Genomic DNA, 18973 nt, shown 5'->3' on the forward strand with positions numbered 1-18973 from the left:
CTTGGACGAGGAATTATGGTGTTCAATGGCCACCGGCAGCGCAGCAGTATCGTGAGCGGACGACGCATTAATCTAGGCAGGCTGACGGTCTATTTGCAGCCATTCTTCCATGCGCAGCGCATGCAACGCAAACCCGAGGAGGAGCATCCATCATCATGGATGGTCACGGCCGCCCGGAGTCGGCGACGGCGACGGCGACGCTCGCTTCACGTCGACGGCCACGCCTCCCCACTGCAAGGAAGAGCCCAGCCTGCGGTGCTTCGCCCGGACAGGGCAATTCGCCTGCAGCTGCATCAACCTGTTGTTTCTGCTTCCCCTCGACCTGGGAGCCTTGCCACGGGGCTTCCGTCCCGCCTCCCGCCCCAGCCTGAGGGGCATGTAGCTCCTAGGTCGTCGTCTTTTGCAGTCTGGATCTTGTCAACTCACAGCGTCGTGGCCCAGGCAGATCTCAATACTAGCCCGGCCGATCATGCTGGCGACGAAATCGGCCTCTGCTGGTCATGGCCAAAGGATAAGCTTACCTTACTCGACCCCAGCGTGGCGGCGACACTGACACCTCTCGGCCTAGGTATATAGCCTATGACTTCTGCGTCGCTGCTTCTCGGAGGAATAAAAAAGCCTCTTTCCACTAACAACCTAACTCTGGACTCATTTAGCCGCGCGCCCTCGTCCTGGGTGCTCTCAAATATGCTTAAACCACAGACGGACCCCTCGATGCACCACGACAAAACTGCCCCCAGATTTTCCAGTCAAGACGCGACCTGCGACCCCACATGGCCAGCAGATCACCCCTCGTCTTTGCACCTCCTGGCGTTTGCTGCATGAATGAAGTGTTCGCTTGACTGCAGCTTGCAAATACCCATGAAGCCAATCCTGCCGTCAAGTGGTGCCACCCGCGTCTCGAAATAAATCCTCCCGGCCCATCTCCCGTGCCGCTAGCTAGCACATCACCTCCAGCACTACCACTACGGCCACCATGTTTGTCGACAGTGTGGTCTAGGTATCCGCGTCTCTTCCTGGCTGTCAGATTCGCCCTACGCCTATGCCCCCTCCAGCATGCTCCTCTCGTCACCTGCATCTCACTCCTGCCTACACAGGGCAAACATGCAGAACATGCACCCCACGTAGCCAGCCATGCCCCGTCCGAGGGGCCTCCACGCGCCGTACGGCACACAAGTGCCATCTCCAAACTCAGTCGCCCATCTAGCCCATCATCTCGTTTGCCTGCCCATCTGTCCATCTGTCCATCTCGCCGCTGCAGCCAAGAGCCAAGAGCCAAGCAACACCAGCAAGCCAGCCAGCAAGCAGCTCACCCTCACCCCCTTCCTGCCTGTCCGTCCCGCACGTCATCTCGTCGTCGGCCTGCATCTACACACGGAACCAACCCAAAAGAAAATATAAAAAAAAACCCCCCAAACCTACCTAACCTAACCATGCATGGTTGCTGCGCGCCGCCGCCGAAGCCTCCCTCTCGTCGTCCATCACGTACGTCGCCTGACCCAGAAACATTGCCAATCAATCCCATCGTTGCCCAGCGCATGGCGATTGTTCGTTGTTGTCTGGCCCGGGTCCTTCCCTACAACCTGGCTGCCTTGCCTGCCGCTCACCAGCGCCAACCTATGCCAACGGACCGAGCGGGCCACGCGGAATGTGCGCCTGCGGACGGATGCCGTTGGTCAGGCGGGCAGGCAGGCAGGCAGGCAGGCAGGCAGGCAGGCAGGCAGGCAGGCAGGCAGGCAGGCAGGCATATACTGACCGACTGCACCGTAAGAGGTACTGGTTACCAGACAAGATGGGGAGCATTAACATGCCGGATCTTACCTCAATGCATGGAGCTTGTTACTGTAGAGCGAGCGTCTGCGCATCCATCTACAGGAGAACATTTAAATCCCACGCACCGCGACTCTTGCACCCCCCCCCACCCTCCCAAGCCTCGGTCTTTGCTAGTGCTCGGCTGGGTCTAGGTACAAGGTAGGTAAGTTAGTTGCCGGTCTAATCTGATCCACACATGTACCCGGCCGCCCGTTCGCCTTATTCAAGGCAGACAGACTCGTTGGCCAGCGGAAAACATGCCCGCATGCGGAAGCAAGAAAAGTAAGACCATCAAGTAGGGAAACGGGAGGTCGCATGGAGAGAAGTTGTTGTTTTGTGGAAGGACGAGTAGCGTCCAATTTGAGGCTTTGGTTTTGGATGGTTGGTACCGTGGGTATCCAGCACAGCACAACACATGCCTCGGGTCTTTCGCTCTCGCGCTCTCTCGGCCGGCCGGCCGGCCGGCTGGCTGGCGTTTGCCGGGCTTGCCGTCCGCACTTCGCGCGCCTACACACGTGCGGATGGAAAAGAGAGGTGTATCGGCCGGGATCGATTCATTGAATCATAGGTAGGCACAGGTTGATGGACGCGATGGACAAACGGAGGGATGGATGGACTGACTATGGCTGATCTTTGCTTGGAGGGGGAGAGTTTGCCGAGGGGAGCTGGGAGCTTGGCGTTTAGGTGAGGTGCGAGGGTGCGAGGGAAAGCTCGGAGATGGGCGTGATTGATTTGATTTGATTTGATTTGATGCGATAGGAGGATTGGGAATTGGGATGGGATTGAAGGCAAGGCAGGATCTTTCTCTCATTTCTGTTTGCTACAGTACTCAGCATATTAGGTTGACAGCCTCTTCCTCTGTATCCTTTTCTCCTAGTCATATCGTCTCTTTTCCCTTTGTAACGCAGCAGTCGTGTCTGCCTAGGTACTTCCAGGTTACATCCAGATCTTCGTCTTCTTTCGAGCACGCGACCACCACCACCACTACCAACCAAACCCACAAATGCCCGACCGAGCGACTGACGCAACCAAAAGTTCATCATCGCGATAAATCGCACCCACACGCCCACCGACCCACTCAATAGAAAATCAAGCGGAAAACCTCAACGAAGAAAAAAAAAAAAAAAAAAAAACTAGCATCGCGCATCCCTGACCGGTCAGCAGCAGCGGCATCGCGAGTCAATCAGCAGTGGTGGGGAGGAGCAGCGCCGGGCCTGCTCGCTCGCTCGCGTGGTCAAGGGAGAGCGGCGCGCTGGGCGGCGCGTGCGTGCGTGCGTGCGTGTTGAAAAGTGGAGATTCGGAAAGGAATGAGGAATGAGATGGGCGGGCGCTTCGGTCTGCCCGATGAGGTGGACGGACGGAGGGTGCCGTTTGTGTGCGTGTCGTGGCCGATGCCGCTGTTTGTCGCTGCATGTGTATGTGTGCTTTGAGTGACGGGGAGGGGCGGTGATGGTTGTGTCTGCAGATAGACGGACAGATAGACTTCTCGCGCGAGGATGATTGTCGTCTTTCCTGTTTTGCTTTTTTTTTTTTTTTTTTCTTTCTTTTCGTGTGTGGTACTTGTCTTGCTCGGTCACCTTTTCCTCTTATTTCGGGAACCTTTCTCTATTTTCCCATGACTTCTTTCACCGTTGGAATACTATGTTCAACCTGAACACTTTAATCCGCCCTCATGCACGAGTCGGCGCTGCGGGAGTGCGCCGGCCGACGTCAAAAGAGCAGAAACTTGACGAGAAAAGCGAGAGTAGCAGTCGAAGAGCTAGTCAAGCGGGAAGCTTTGGTGGACTCATCATTACGCTCTGAAAAGAGGAGGGAGAAGATAAGAGCTAGCATTCTCTGTATATTCATTTCCTTCATCTACGTCTCTCTTCCATATTCTACTTTTGTCTTTCTCTTCTCTTTCCCACGTCTATCTGTCAGTTTTTTCTATTACTATTACTCTGCGCGTTTTTCTAAAGTCCATAATACGCTGATACCTCAAGTTTTCCGCTTCCCATGCACAGAGGAAACCGATGTACAGAGACTCCATAAATGCGAACATGGGCTCTAAGATCAGTCTCAAATTCTCCAAAACTCCTAAAACCCTTCCCCCTGTCTTCTATCCTGCCCAAAAATTCTCCATCAAGACCCAACAACCTAGCCTCCATTAAAAACACGTGCCCACCACCTTAATCAGTGAACCAAACCCATTCTCCATCCATCCACCCATCCACCCACCCGTCGCCCGTCTGTCTATCTCTTCCCCAACCCCCGTTGCTCTCCTTTACGCCGTGCTACATACCACCATCAACACAACCCCGCCGCCCTCAGATATACCTCTCCTACCTCTCCCCCCTACCCGACCCAACGCCACCGACCCACACCCTTGGTTCGACACACTCCATCTCCCTTTGGCCCCCAACACAGCCGTCCCATCACCACAGCGCCGACGTCCCCTGCCATCGGACGGCGCGCCTAGTCTTCCGCACGCAGACGACGGAATCCAGACCCAGCGACGCCTCTTCGCTTATCGGCCGGCCAGCACCTGCGGCCGACTCGATGGCGTTGTTCGCTTCGTGGTAGGGCTGACCGATTTATTGCGGCGAGGCGCATGCGATGTACAGGGAGAACGAGGTACGAAGATATATTGCGGCGTGGAGGGATCGACTCACATCGACTGACCGGGGTACGTGTGTGGGTGTGTGGGTGGATGTGGACCCAGATGGTCGGTCGGCTGCGTGGGGGGTGGCGCCTACAGGGGTTGTATGGGGGCGCAGGAGGGCTCAGGGGGGTCGCAGGGGCTAGAAAGGGTGTTACAAGTGCTGGGATTGGTGTGGAAGGGGCGTCGGGTAGAAAGGAAAGGAGTTGGGTTGTTGGATGGGGCCGGGAGTTGTGTGGATGATGCCGGGTGGAGGCGAGATGAAAGGGGAAAAGGGGGAGAGGAGGTTCAGGTGAGAGAATGAAAGGGAAGGGGGAGGGAGGTGAATGTGACGGTATTTTATTTTGATCCTTTTTGATCTTTTTGCAAGAGACTGATGTTGTTGTAAAGTTTAGGATGCGTGCATCGTCGTTGTCAGATTTCTATAGACGACAGGGGGAGATCTGGGCCTGGTTTCCAGGTTTGTGAAAAAATGGTTCCACCAGGGGAACAAAATGAATGAACTGCAGTGCAAGACTCGTAGCGTTCAACAGCGTAAGGTGGGTTCTATGCAAAGCGGAGGGGGTCCGTTGACAACAGGCTTATCCTTTGCGGCTTCTGAACAGACCATTCTTTCTCTTTGCTTTTGACCGCTGGTTATGCTATGATGACAGGATGTCCCATCCTTGATGCGGATTGTAGCATCCATTTGATGGGTGGACATGCTGTCTGTAGAAGCGGATAGCCATTGTTACGGCCAATATTCAAAGCCGTGTCAACTCAAAACTTGCCATGCTAGACAAGTCCATTAGGAGTACGCAGAGTAAGACCGATACTGACAATTCGTGACAGGGCAACTCTGTTCGCGGCGGGTCTGATGTTTGCATGCCTTAGATGAACCGTCACGATACTGCAATGCTATGGATCGCAAATTTCTCCCGCACTTCTGGTTTCTGCGAGCTGGAGTCTGAATGCTTCCTGTCCGTGTCAACCCCCAATTAGCGCACCTACGCGTCTTTCAAAGATCAGGCTCAACACTACGCTTCGGTCCGTCGCATCTGCAACGCTTCAGATGCGTGTGACTGTTGTTGCTGTTGATTGTCTTCATCCTCCTCTTCACTAACACTCCTCTTCTCACCATCCCTGGCAATCCACCTCTTAAACAGCGCGGCCAAGAAATGCGCGCAAAATACCTGCTCCGTCGTGTACAGAATGACAGGAATGCTCATCTTCGCCTTTGTCTGCGAGTCCAAGCCGTCCCACATTGAATAGAGCAGCGGGATGCCGAGGGCAGCCGTCTTCGCAGGCCCGCAGAAGCAAATGGCGACGGTCTCGCGCTTGTTGAAGCCACGGATGATGTTGCGCGTGCGGAGGGAGATGGAAGGGGGCAGGCGGGAGAAGGAGAAGCAGAGGAGCGTCCAGAAGAGGTAGATGGCGATGTTGAGGAAGACTACGAGGAGGATGGTGGGCGTGGAGAGGGATTGCAGCGCCGATGTTGCAAAGCATGAGGAGAAAGATGACCTGTTTTGCATGAAGCGGTCAACGTAAGACCTCGTAAATCAATCACCACCACCTTCTCAGTGTCCGTGGCGAGCAGGGAAAGGGAGGAAAGAAAGTGTACACACCAGATCAACAGCAACAGACAGATTGTTCCAACCTTGCCCAGATATAACCTCCCCACGCACCATGCCGTCCGCTCCGGCCACGCCCACCGCACGCACTGCCCCGCGACCAGCGGCAGATAGACGCTCAAGCCGAGCAGGCGAAAAACGCTCCCATACATGCCCGTCAAGTTGCCCGCATCGCCACTCCACGCCGCAAACCGCGCATTATGCGGAATCAGCGCCACGGTCCATGCCGGGCTGATAACGGGACCAAACACATTGCCCAACAGCACCTCGACGAGCGCCGCCGCCTCGTCGCCGCCCGCCGCCCGCGTCATGACGACGTTGGACGCAATCGTCGTCGGGGTGCAGGCCGTGAGGAGCCAGCCGACGAGGACCGCGCGATCGATGCTGCCCGCCGCGCCATCTCCCGCGTCGACGATGCGCACCAGCACGTATACGCTGACGGGGCACGCCAAGAAGCAGAAGCCTTGCACCAACAAATGCAGCCGCCAGTTGAGCGCGTGCACCAGGAGCGCGCGGGGTGCAAGGCTCAGCCCTGAAATGAAGAAGATGATGGCGACGGCGCCGTACAGGATGCTGTATTCGGAGCGGATGACGCCGCCGTGGGCCGCTACGTGTGGGAATAGGTAGGCAAGGAGGCAAACCAGGCCCAGCCCGAACATGAGCCATTGGGATAGGAGCAGCTTGAGAAGCTTGTGCAGCGGTTGGGGGAGCAGATCGTTGGGTTGGTGGGCGCTGGGTGCACGGGAAGAGGGACATGAGGCTGGAGGTGCGGCTTGTGGAGAAAAATTGGTGGTTGGAATGGTCGTCATGCTCGTATGCGCTGTATCCTTGTTGGATCCTTGGTGTTGATGGTTCTCCCTCTCTTCTTCTGGCGATGACGGATAAGCCGCAGGCGTTGGTGACTCTTGACGGCGCACGTCGTCTGTCCCAGTGCTGTCTTCTTCCTTTACCCTCAGCTGCATCGTCTTATCATGGCCCATCTTTTCCCTAGCTCTTTACCGCCGTCTTCGTGGCTCTTCGTCGTCGTCGAGGCTCAACTTTTGCGTTTGTGGTTCGAGGTGTTTGATGGAAGAAGTGCATTTCTGCGGTTGAACTTTCAGCCCGCCGCACAGTCAGTGCAGGCCTGCAATGCTGTGAGTGGGAGGCGCAGGATTGACGTTGACTGATAAAGTCGAAAGTAGCAGCTGGGTTGCGACATCGGTGCTCGGTTAGTCGGCATGGTGGCGCTGCAGGGTGCGCTAGCCACGCTGGGTTCTACTACACCAAAACCATAAGACGGTAAATATCAGGGCGCATGCATGTTCTTTGGTGGGATACAACGGGAAGCCTCTTACTGCCTTGACCTAGAAGCCTTTCTTGATGAGGAGAATTCGTTTTGCAAATAAACCGCGGATAGGAAACATCACCCAGCTCCTTCGCATTCAGAGGAAGAGGCACCATGCGAGCTTACAAGACAGATAGACAGAGACAGAGCTTACCAAGCGTGTCGCTAATTTTTACCATTAAGCCCCATGTTAGACTGCACGAGACTTCCTTGCATTCAAACACTGGTTGCACTGTACCCAACTCAAAATTTACAAGACTCACACGGTGTTTCTTCCAGACTCCGTCCCTGTCGCGGCAGCCACTTCGCCCTCTTGTTCTTTTGTCTGGACTTGCCAACACGAAGGCGAAACGTAGCATCGTGGGACGAGTTGGTTTCTTGCAATACTGCTCGCGAAAACCGACTCAAAGCTAACGGGGGCCAGGGTCCAGATCTTGCGAGCCGGCGGGAGAAACAAACCTTTCGAAAATGTTGCCCGACGCAATAAAAGAAACAATTCGAAGGGCTTGCGGGTATAGACTTGTTGCAAACGAAGGTGACGTGATGATTGCTTCCCAACTCCGCTGCCGAGAGACCGATATCTCTTTAGGAACCCTCCCAAACGCCTTCTCCTGCTATCTCGAACCCCCTGACGAGATTACCTGAATTTGCTTACAATGACGGCAATGATTAGAATTACAAGCACCGTGATGATGGCGATGGTAATTATCCGATTCGTAGCCATCCTGAGTCCTTGTCAGTACCACGACTTGACATGTGCCGCGTCTGGAGGGTGAAGGGGAGACTGTACCTACGAGCCATCCCCCGCAGAGTTTTGATGCTCCTGTCTGTGTAGCCTTCGCTCTCGAGCAGATTGCCTCTCGTATGTTCAATCGTCTCTCTCTGTGCGGCCAAGTCACTCAAAGTGTTTCGGCCAATGTCCTCCGTCTCCAAGGCAATGCGCTGCGACTCGCGCAGACGACCACTGCTGCGCTCCAGCCTCTCAGTGCCCGAGAGCAACTGCTGCCTTTGTTCGAGCTGATCATCGTGCGTAGGGTCGTCCTTGTAGCGGTTGCCAAAGAGGGCGCGCTTGTCGGAGGAGAGAGACTTGAGCTTGCGGCCGAGCTCGTCCATGTCGTGTTGCGAGTTGCGGAAGCGCTGGTTGACCTTGTTCTTGGCCGGGGCGGGAATGTTTGGTTTTTCGATGCGCATTTGGTCCAACTGGTTGCGGAGGTTAGTCACGCCGCGTGCTGGTTTGCGCCGCCTGCAGCAATTTGGGCAAAATTACCAGCTCCTTGGCCTCTTCCAGTGCTCTTTCAGCCTGGCGTATTGCGGCTTTCCGGGGCTCGCCGGCCAACTCCGGAATCTGATCGAGCTTTTGCGTCAGGTCGGCCTGGACGAGCTTGAGCTCAGCTTCATAGCTGCCAAAGCGCTCGGACCCGGCCTCGGAGTCGAGAATGTCGGTCATGTTGTCTTTGATGGAGAGATAGGCGATCGGACGGTAGACGGGCAGGTCGCGGGCGGCAACAGCAGAGGTTGCGCGAGGGCGGACTGGTGCCTCGAGGGTTTCAGCGGCGCGTGGAGGGCGTGTCGGAGCAGCGAAGAGGAGCGCAAGAGTCGAGGTGGGGGAGAGCGAATAGGATAATGGTCAGAGATGACCAGAAGGGGCGGGCAGTAGCTGGGCGGTGGTCGTGGACGAGAGTGGTCAATGAGCGCCAGGTGGTCTCGCCGCGGGCGGAGGAGGAAGCACGGGCTAAACCTCGTGTGGGCTGGCTTGGCACGCGTCGATGGTTGTGGCTGCTCTGGATCGTGACGACCCGAACGCTAGTTAGCAATCAAAGACGCAACCGAACTCCTTCCTGCTGCCCCTACATAGCCCTGTCTCTCTCCGCTGCTTCTCTCGACTCTCTCTCTCGACTCTCTCGTTCGCTCTCTCCAGGGCAATCCCACAATCACGTCTCTCTGAATTGATGATGTCATTGCTCATCCTGTGAATCACGGCACCTCAGTACCTTACATCAGATCCTTTCTCCGACGCCATGACCAAATCGATCGCCATTGTTGGCAGCGGCGTCACGGGCATTGGCGCCTTGTACGCCCTGCGCGACACCGATCATGATGTTCACCTCTTCGAAGCCAATGACCGCTTGGGCGGCCACACCAACACCCTCGACTTCAAGCATGGCGATGAAACCGTTCCCGTTGACACCGGCTTCATTGTGCTAAACACTGCAACGTACCGTCAGTATCCCCACTTATATCTTTCTTGTATGCCTCGGGTATTGATTTCGTTGTGGCAGCAAACTTTCAATCTTTCCTGAAGCACCTCAATGTCGAAACCAACAAGACGGAAATGACCTTTGGCATATCGAGAGACCAAGGCAAATTCGAATGGGCAGGCACTTCTCTCAGTGCCATTTTCGCACAGCGCTCCAACCTCTTTCGCCCGTCCCATTGGCGCATGATCTTCGACATAATACGCTTCAACCAATTCGCGCTAGACCTCCTCAAAGACGAGTCCAGCGTGAGCCTTAATCTGAGCATTGGCCGATATCTCGATCGCGAGGGCTACTCTGCCGCATTTAGGGACAACTACCTCATCCCCATGACTGCCTGTGTTTGGAGCACAGGCGCAGACAAGTGTGCCCTCGACTTTCCGGCAGTCACCCTGGTCCGGTTCCTGTGGAATCACCACTTGCTCAACACCATCACAGAGCGTCCTGCTTGGCTGAACGTCAAGGGAGGATCCCGAAACTACATCGACGCTGTGATGAAAGATTTCCCCCGAGAACGAGTTCACCTTTCCAGCGGAGTAAGAAACCTGAGAAACACCCCCGACGGCAAGGTTGCGCTCCGATTCGCCAGAGGCAGAGAGCAAGTCTTTGACCAGGTATTACTGGCGTGCCACGGAGATCAAGCCTGGGAGATCATTGCCCCATCAGCCTCGGCCGAGGAGCTCAAGATACTTGGTGCCTTCCACACCACGCTGAATAGAGCATATCTTCATTCAGATGTTTCTGTGAGATTGCTTTGCGAGTCTCGAAAGTCTAGGTGCTGACAAGAATTCAGCTCATGCCCCGCAATCGCGCGACATGGTCTGCATGGAATTATTTGACAACCTCGAACCCCAGAAGCCCCAATGGCTCGCCCGCAGGCGCACTCGGTCTCGTCTCTTTGACTTACAACATGAACATTCTGCAACATATTCCGGTTTCCAAGTACGGCGATGTTTTGGTGACCATGAACCCTCCCCATCCACCAAAGCCGGAATTGACTCAAGGTAAACTCATCCCCCGGACAAGGCGCTCTCTTCTTGTTTCTGACAACTTTAAAGCAAACATTCCGTACACCCATCCTCTCTATACTGCCAATGCTGTCTACTACCAGGGACAGCTCGACAAAATCCAAGGCACAAGGGGCGTCTGGTACGCAGGAGCGTGGACCAGATACGGCTTCCACGAGGATGGCTTTCTCTCTGGCATAAATATTGCCTGCGACCACTTCGGCGGCAATGTGCCATGGGAGCGAGTCGAAACCAAGATGATTCGAGGCAATTCTCCTGTGTTCAGCACCAAGGATCATGCGGTAAGAGTTGTGATCCAATTAATCTCGATTATCATCAGAATTCTTGAACTTTTCTTGGGACTCTTTACTATCCCAAGTAAGACCAATAAACTCAAACGGAGGACAAGCAGCAGGAGGAAGACGATGAACTGAGGGTTGGTAATGACGCATGTGCGGTATTGGGGAGAGTTTTGGTAGGGGAGCTGTTGCGCGTTTTTTGTCTTGGCGATGCATCCTCTAGGCGTTTTTACTTGATGAACGCGTATCCCGCTTCTATTCTCTCACGCTTAGATATGGCAGAACCTTGCTAATTTGGCTGGTGGAGGGGTTTGCCCAGTGGGCTTGTTTTTGAAGCTCCGAGGTGAGAAGTTCTGAAAATGCGTTGGTCTCAACCCTCAGCTGTTGGCGGTCTATTTCCTAAGACGCAATATCGATGAAGTGTGTCCGGCGCTAGGCTCGGTTGCGAAGAGTGTTCGAAGTGTTCGAAGGACATCCGTTCAGCCCTCACCAGCCTGAGCGCAAATGGCTTGCAATTGCTTGAGTGTCTCGACGGTGTCTTGGCCGAGCTCTTCTCCTCCAGCCGCAGGCTTGGGGAATTTTCCATAGCGAAGATCGCTGAGATCATCGACTGATTTCCTGATATCACCAAGTATCGCCTGCGCTTCTTTCTCCATCTCGCCAATTTCCGTGTCCAAATCCCTTTCGGCCTCCTCCATAACTTGCAGCAGGTCCGCAATGGTCCTCTTTCCATGTCTGCGCGCAAACGATGCACCCGAGGGTCCATACAAGTCCTCATCCATTTGAACGTCTAAGCGCTCGTCTGGCGTAAGCCCCGCCTCTTCCAATTCTCCCCTCTCCTCTTTTCTTCGACGCTTGGCAATCTGGCGCGCCTGCTGCTCGCCGCGCTTCGCCTCGCCAGCAATGAAGCGCTTCACATCATCAATATCGGTTGCGCGTTGGTGCTGGAGCTCGCGATACAGCCGTGGGATGGCGGGATTGGAGGCTTGCGCACGCGGGAAGAGGTCGATGAATTGCTGCAGTGTGATTACGTTGGTCAGAGGAGCGGGTCGGAGGAGAAAGTCGGAGAGGATGGACGTTTCAGTGTGCGGCATTGTCAGGATGGGTACGAGAGCAGTCGATCGACGGAAAAGACAGAAAGGAGGAGCACGGAGGAGGCAGAGATTGGATGTTGTTTGGTGGTCCGGGAGACGCGTTGGCACCCAAGCGAGGAGAGGACGACGCGCCGGGACGGACAAGCTAGGACGCCATCAAACTCACCACCCACCTTCCCCAGCCCGCTCGACTCCACGTGAACGCCTCAGGACCTACCTATACACCCACTCACGCCCGAGAGAGAAGACTGTTGCAAGGTGACTACTTCCATCCTACCCTCACCTGCGTAATCACAAATCACAACATCTGCTTCGTTGTCAGCCATGGCGCCTTCGTCCCAACCCTACTTCCAAAAGGATGAGAAGGCCTTGTGCTTCCATCACGAACTCCTCTACGAAGCAAAGGTCTTGGACGTCAAGCAGGTAGATCCGAGCGACAAAAAGTCGCCATATCAGTACAAGGTCCACTACAAGGGCTGGAAAGCCACGTGAGTTGATGCGCCCACTCCCTCAAGCCACCTTGGTTCACTTCTGTCGTCGGCGAGAGCACATCACTTTGCCGCCTTTTCGTCATCACTCACCTCCGGCGCCATTGCACGAGCGTCCGTCGTTTACCTTGACGGACATGAGTCGATGCGCCTGGAAAAAGAATTTTCATTCCACTCACCTGCCCTGGCGCAAGCGAAGCAGCAACTGACGGCCCAACCTCTGTAGATGGGACGACTGGGTCCCACAGGACCGGTTGCGCAAGCTGACGGACGAGAATCGCGAGCTGGCGGCCAGCCTGCGCAAGGAGATGGAGGCGATTCGGCGCAGCAGCACGGCGGCTAAGGGCGCGTCTTCTTCGCACAAGAAGAAGGTGACGGACATGAGCTCCACGCGCGGCAGCGAGGGCCGCGAGACGCCCGCCGGCTCGACCAGCCTGGCTGGCCGCAAGAGGGGACGCGACTTTGAGATTGAGAGGGTAGGTGGCTTTCCCATTCTCCTTGCACGTGATTTTTGCTCTTCACTTGCTTTCACTTCACTCTGGCGTCCGCGTTGTTTTTTCCGCTGTGATCGAGGCTCTGCCTCCAAGTCTCTCATTTTTTACTCCTCTACACCTCTCAACCTTTGGACAATTCCTTGCTCCCTGTACCTTTTCACTGCAACGTCTTTGCCCATCACTCTAGTTTTCCTCATTCACCCACTATGGTTTCCACGCGAGCGAAAGTAAAGGCCACGGCAGAGGTCACGACAAGGGCCAAATGCCTGGATCCACTGCATGAGGTCGCCCGTCTGGAGGCTCGTGCCAAAGCGGCCGGTTGCAAGATTTCCGCTCCAGAAGCTCCAGGTTCCATCAAGTCTACCGCCTCAAAACGGAAGCGGGAAGAAGAGCAGCCGCAGTCTGGACCTCGACCACCAAAGGGGCTGAAGCTCGCCAGCACACATCCTACGCTGCCTTACGTCAAGGTTCTCCAAAACTGGGGACGAAACACGACAATAGAAGTCGAGGCTCCGCGCAAGCAGCCACCTGGAAGAAAACCCACCAAAAAGAAAACTGCCTCCAAGGGCAAGCGCGTCAGATTTGAAGACTCTGAGGAGCCGCAGAGGCCATCCGGACCGCCCAAAGGAGTGAGGAGAGCCAAAAGGACGACAACTGCTGAGGACGCCCACTTGAGAGTCCTCCAAAATTGGAACCGGCCTTCGCACACAGTACTGTCTTCTTGCAACTGCTTCGTTTTGCCATTACTTCTTGACTTTGTTTGTTGACATACTGGCATTGAGCTTCAGCTGACATGATGCCCAGGAGGAGCAATTCCGCACCAGACCGGCTGTGCGCATCCCGATGCCCGACAAGCTCAAGTCTCTGCTCGTTGACGACTGGGAGCAAATCACCAAGAATCTCCATCTCGTCAGACTTCCAAGCACGGTTTCCGTCAAGGTCATCTGCTTGATGTACCAAGGACACGAACAGAAGAATCGCATTCGTGGTAGCGCCGACATGGACATTCTGGAAGAGGTGCTGCAAGGCATTCAAGAGTACTTCAACAAGGCCTTAGGCCGCATTCTGCTGTACCGCTTCGAGCGTGATCAGTACCTGGAAACGCACAAGTTGATGGAGACTCGCGGCGGTCCACCAGCATATTCGGGCCGCAGTCCGGCGCAGGTCTACGGTGGGGAGTTTCTTCTGCGGCTGCTTGGTAGAGAGCACAATTACTCATCGAGGTGCGAAAAGGCTGACAGTGGGCAGTTTCATTACCCGATCTCATTGCACAGACCAACATGGACCCTCAGTCGGTCAACCGGCTGCGCGAGGAGCTGCTCAAGTTCACCATGTGGATGGCCAGAGACGAAGTGATTCCCAAGATCTTCCGCCACGAGTACTACCCGGCGGACCAAGAGTACATTGAAAAGGCCAAGGGCGACGAGAAGCACTGAGAGCTAGCCAGGAAAGGAGCGGCACCACGACTGCACCATTTTTCATTTTGTCTGCGCAAGCACAAGGTTTGGGGATCGATTGTCCTCGGGCGCATATGAGGCGTCTACCCGGTTGTTGAAGATGGCGACTTGTTTTTTGTTTCTTTTCTTTTCTTTTTTTTTTTTTTTGGTATTTTCACGAACCACCCCTGCATCATCCCCGAGACGCCCTGCATGTTGCGTATGTGGGCGGGCTCCCATTGACAGGAACAACGCGGGGGTTACGGTCGGTCAAGGGACTGCTCGCTCGGGCAGGAATCGGAATGGGAAAAGGCGAGCGAGCACGGGCAGGCCGATGCGGAAAGGAGCCACTGGATAGCATAAATTGAGCCCATGATATCGTCCTGGGTTGGTGTTTGGGAACACACCATAGCAACGCAACTCGTTCCCAAAGCCACGCAGCAGTCGCAACGTCGTACCTCATGGCGGGGCACGTGGATTGGCGGGTTGCGAGTGGGTCTCTGCAGATGGGACGTCGAATCGAGACGGCTGTGGCTCAGCAAAATGTCACGAAATCGGGGGGCCTGAGTCGCTCTGGGCATCGAGGCAAGGGAAACCGGCTTGGGTCTGGCGCTGTCGGTCCTGGTGGTTGTTGGATGTTGACAACCATCAGCTCACTCTCCCGCTGACACGACCGCAACGGGACCGACAACAGAAGCACAAGCTTCCTTAAGGTTGCCCTTATCGTCGTGTCCTTTACCGCCGTCCACTCGATCCTCCCTCTTTGCATCTCTCGAGTCCTTATTTTTGCCCGGAGGCGGCCTCTTTCTCAAGGCGCTCCACCCCCATACAGTGAATTCATTCATACAAAATCCAACCCCTCCATGCGCCCATCTTTCCTCTAATAACTCGCTGCCCCAGAAGTGGCTCGTCGTCTCCCACGTCCTCTCCGTTGCGCGGCGTGGCCCTGTCTCTCGGCCTTGGCTTGTTGAGTCTTTAATCTTCGTACCCGCCAGAGAAAAGAAGCTTGTTCGGATGTGCTTCTCAGCTACCCTGCTGCTTCGGTCTTTCCTCCACGCGCCGCCGACCTTTTTCATCATTCTCTTTCCACCCTGTCGCCTCCGGTCTCCGAGTTGGCTTGCTGCGCTTCCGCCGATTCCTTCCATCGTCAATTCTTTTGTCGATGCTACCATGACATTCTTATCGAGTCCTGAGAGTCGATCCCACGCCAGTTACTCGTAGCACCGCTTATCAACCCGCCTGGTCCTCGTTCCAACCCGCGCACGCTGTGCCCGAGAGCCCACCATGGGCCTTTGTCTCCGCGCAGAGTCCTGGATATGGTACTCTTGCGTCATGGTCGTCGCCATAGCCCGCTTCGTCTCTCGAACCCTACTGTTCCGTGGAGACGTCAAGAGGCTCCAAGTCGACGATTGGCTCATGTTCGCCGCTCTGTGTTTCTATACCACTCTCGTCGTCACCATCAACATGGTGGCCGACAGCGAGACCAACCTCTTTCCTCCCGGCTATGATTTCCGCTCCTTGACTCCTTCGCAAATCAGCTCGCGGGTGTTTGGGAGCAAGCTTGTCCTGGCCGTGGAGCAATGCCAATGCGCGACAGTCTGGGCAGTCAAGGCTTGTCTTCTCATCATGTACTACCGCTTGACGTACGTCCTAAAGTACGCCTTAGCGTGCATCCCAACTTTACGGTCACTGATTTGTTTGCAGCATTGCCCTCAGAGAAAACTTTGTCGTCAAGATACTCGCCGCCTATGTCGCCTTTGGATTCATATTCATGGAGATCTTTTACTTTGGCGTCTGGTGCCGCCCTTTCCACAACTACTGGGCTGTGCCCACGCCGAATCTTCAATGCAATGCCGCGACTGATCACCTCATCACTAATGCCGTCTTCAACATTTCCTCGGACCTCTTCCTCCTCGTGCTTGCGCTGCAGATGGTGGTCCGGAGCCAGTTGCCGCTGCACCGCAAGCTTGTCCTGAGCATCATCTTTGGACTGGGCATCTTTGTCGTTCTGGCTTCGATACTCAACAAGTACTACAGCTTTACGAATCCTTACGGCCAGGCTTGGACCTTTTGGTATACCCGGGAAAGCAGCACGTCGCTTTTGGTTGCAAACCTACCGTATACCTGGACATTGCTTCGCCGCCTCTTCAACCTCCGAGCATTTGACCTCCAAACCTCGCAGCATACGGCCACTTCCCTTCCATCTCCTCAAGCCCCTGCCTTTAGCTACCATTCGAATCGCACCAAAAGAGCTCGCACTCGTGGAAAAATCCGGCCGAGTCTTACTGGCACCACCGTCGCCGATCCGCCACCATCAGCGTCCCTGTCTCCCAAATCGACGTCGAAGCCCGGCTTCAAGACTGCTCGCAGCGATTCGCACTTTTCTCCGTCTATCCCTGCTCTCCCCTTTCTCCCGCCCGGGGCAGAGTTGCCACCATCCAACACTCTCCACTTCCCTCGACCGGAAATGTTTCGCGCAGACACTGCGCCGCCTGCGTGCCTCGAGTCCGGCCTCCTAGATCTCTCCGGCACAAGCATCCGAAGCAAGAGTCCAGGCAATCGTGCACACGCGCACTGCCGCTCCGACAACGACCTGCTGCGTCCCTGGCATGCGGGCGACACTTACCTTTACGCATCGACGTCGTCGTCGGCATCGAACAGCGGCGAAGACGACGACATCGAATACGACAATGGCGGCGTCTGTGCGCTCGACCCACTCTCACACCATGGCCGCCATCACGGCCGCGGACACGAACTCTGTCCCTGCCCGCCAATCGACGGGCTTAGCCTCGGCTTGGGTGCCGACGGCTGGGGCGAGGGCGACGCTTGGCATGGCCAGCTCCACTTGCAGCAGCGGCAGCTGGCGCGGCAGCACGAGCGCATGCGGCGGCGATCGACGCGGGGCGCGCGGAGTCGCAGTCGCGCGGAGAGCGTGCTTGCGTTGAAGACGCGGCTGGGGCTGCCGGTGGAGCTGCAGGAGGTGCCAGGGGCAAGGCGAGGGGCAAGGCGAGGGGCAGGGGGAGAAACAGGAGAAGAAAGCGGAGGCCCTGCTGCCAACATGAACGACGGGGCGCGCAAACAGAGTGCAGAGAGTCTGGATGCGCGTGGCCGCAGTCGCAATCGCAGTCGCAGTCGGCAGCGCAAGAATCGCGACAGGACTGCTCCCTTGCCGCTGCCGCTGCCACCGCCGCCCCCTCACTTGGGCTCGTCGACCCGTCCTGCACCACTGGGAACAATGCCCCCTGCCCCTTCCCCTGACACCAAATCTGCCCCCATCTCCACACAGCTTCCCCCTCCGCCGTCTCCCGTCCTCGGCCTCTCCCGCGCACCCCCTCTTGCCGCCAAGGCTCAAGCCCAAGCCAGTACTCACATCGACAAGATCAACGTCGACGCGTACGACCAAAAGATGCCAACCGACAGCTCACTCGCCGCCGCGTCCGCATCCAACTCGTCATCAACGACGGCGCGCGCCCTGGCGACGGCGCATTTCGAAGCGGCCAAGCGGCGCGCCGCCAGTCGGGGGTGCCACGGCGGCGCTGTCGATGAGCTGTTAGAGTTGGAGCGCGAGATTCTGATGAGTGATGGTGATGAGAAGGAGGAGGAGGGGCCGGGGGAAGATTGGTGTGGTTCTGCGCGGAGAAAAGGTGGTTCGGCTACCACTGCTTCTGCCGAGTCTGCTGCTCGTGCTCCTGTAGAAGCAGCAGTGGCGGCGAAGGTAGATAATTCGAAATCCACGGCTGCGCTTGCGCAGCAGCCCTTCACCGCGCCCGCGCTCGTCATCGGCGGCGCTGTGGACGACGGAGTAAACAGTCAAAAGGCAAAACAACAAAGAAAAGTGACGGCAGCAGCAGACGCCACTCCTGGTTCTCCTTCTCCTTCCGCCTCTCTCACTGCGTACCACTATACCCGCTCCGACGTCTACACGCCATCATCCCTCGCCACCGACGACGACGTCGTGTACCACGACGCCCGCAGCCGCGTCGTGTCGCTTGAAGCTGTTTCTGACGAGGACGGAGCGAGAGAAGAGGATTTGGAAGAGGGAGAGGGCGAGGAGGTAGACATGGAAGCGCTCGACGCAGGCGAAACGACGCCTCTAACGGACGACCCGCCGAGCCGCAGTTTAGAGCTTTGCCGCGCGGGAGGTGGCAATGGGTGGACTGGGATTGGGCGTGGTGGTGGGGATGGGGGAAGTGATGATTATGCGGAAAAGGAGAGGGGGCAAGAGAAGAAGAAAGAGAGGAAGGGAGGGTGGGCGTGGAGACGTAAGACTAAGAGCAACACTCAGATGAAGATGAAGGCGAGGAAGACGAGGGACAAGGAGAGGGATGTGTGGCGCGAAGTTGTCGGCGCTGGGGTGGAGAAGAAGAAACGGCGATTAAGGATGGGGATGGGGCGGGGGGAGGGAGCGTAGTTTGGGGGTTGAAATGGGGTTTTCTTTTTTCTTTTTATCTTTTTTCTTTTTCCGGGTGGTTGGGTAGATAGATACAGCGAGAACATCTAGATGTACTGATGGATA

The 18973-nt window shown here is 56.1% G+C and overlaps 6 protein-coding genes across 6 annotated transcripts; 3 read left to right on the top strand and 3 right to left on the bottom strand.

Moving 5' to 3' along the window:
* Window positions 1–5466: 5466 nt before the first annotated feature.
* IWZ02DRAFT_374959 (putative sodium bile acid cotransporter) lies at window positions 5467–6869 on the bottom strand (the record flags this gene model as incomplete). Its single annotated transcript, XM_066764790.1, has 2 exons — window positions 5467–5950; window positions 6055–6869. The coding sequence occupies 2 exons, from the start codon at window positions 6867–6869 to the stop codon at window positions 5467–5469; spliced, it is 1299 nt and encodes a 432-aa protein (XP_066623595.1).
* A 1121-nt stretch (window positions 6870–7990) lies between these two features.
* IWZ02DRAFT_222492 (t-SNARE) lies at window positions 7991–9099 on the bottom strand. Its single transcript, XM_066762846.1, has 3 exons — window positions 8652–9099; window positions 8175–8584; window positions 7991–8109 (listed from the first exon to the last, which is right to left on the bottom strand). Exons 1-3 carry the CDS (start codon window positions 8829–8831, stop codon window positions 8022–8024), a joined length of 678 nt encoding a protein of 225 aa, XP_066623596.1. The 5' UTR covers window positions 8832–9099; the 3' UTR covers window positions 7991–8021.
* Window positions 9100–9138: 39 nt separating this feature from the next.
* IWZ02DRAFT_222522 (uncharacterized protein) lies at window positions 9139–11252 on the top strand. The gene is made up of 4 exons (XM_066762847.1): window positions 9139–9604; window positions 9664–10382; window positions 10433–10643; window positions 10698–11252. The coding sequence occupies exons 1-4, from the start codon at window positions 9403–9405 to the stop codon at window positions 11078–11080; spliced, it is 1515 nt and encodes a 504-aa protein (XP_066623597.1). The 5' UTR covers window positions 9139–9402; the 3' UTR covers window positions 11081–11252.
* IWZ02DRAFT_222579 (Cnl2/NKP2 family protein-domain-containing protein) lies at window positions 11115–12180 on the bottom strand. The gene has a single exon (XM_066762848.1). It carries the CDS (start codon window positions 12037–12039, stop codon window positions 11425–11427), a length of 615 nt encoding a protein of 204 aa, XP_066623598.1. The 5' UTR covers window positions 12040–12180; the 3' UTR covers window positions 11115–11424.
* Window position 12181: 1 nt separating this feature from the next.
* On the top strand, window positions 12182–14587 carry IWZ02DRAFT_222468 (MRG-domain-containing protein). Its single transcript, XM_066762845.1, has 4 exons — window positions 12182–12527; window positions 12754–13003; window positions 13826–14219; window positions 14270–14587. Exons 1-4 carry the CDS (start codon window positions 12364–12366, stop codon window positions 14455–14457), a joined length of 996 nt encoding a protein of 331 aa, XP_066623599.1. The 5' UTR covers window positions 12182–12363; the 3' UTR covers window positions 14458–14587.
* Window positions 14588–15741: 1154 nt separating this feature from the next.
* Window positions 15742–16624, top strand: IWZ02DRAFT_366356 (uncharacterized protein; the record flags this gene model as incomplete). Its single annotated transcript, XM_066764360.1, has 2 exons — window positions 15742–16112; window positions 16162–16624. Coding segments are annotated over 2 exons (834 nt in total), but the record flags the coding sequence as incomplete, so codon positions are not given.
* Window positions 16625–18973: the final 2349 nt, after the last annotated feature.

This window comes from Phyllosticta citriasiana (genome assembly GCF_038021145.1).
Source record: "Phyllosticta citriasiana strain CBS 120426 chromosome Unknown IWZ02scaffold_5, whole genome shotgun sequence".
Classification (NCBI taxonomy): Eukaryota; Fungi; Ascomycota; class Dothideomycetes; order Botryosphaeriales; family Phyllostictaceae; genus Phyllosticta; species Phyllosticta citriasiana.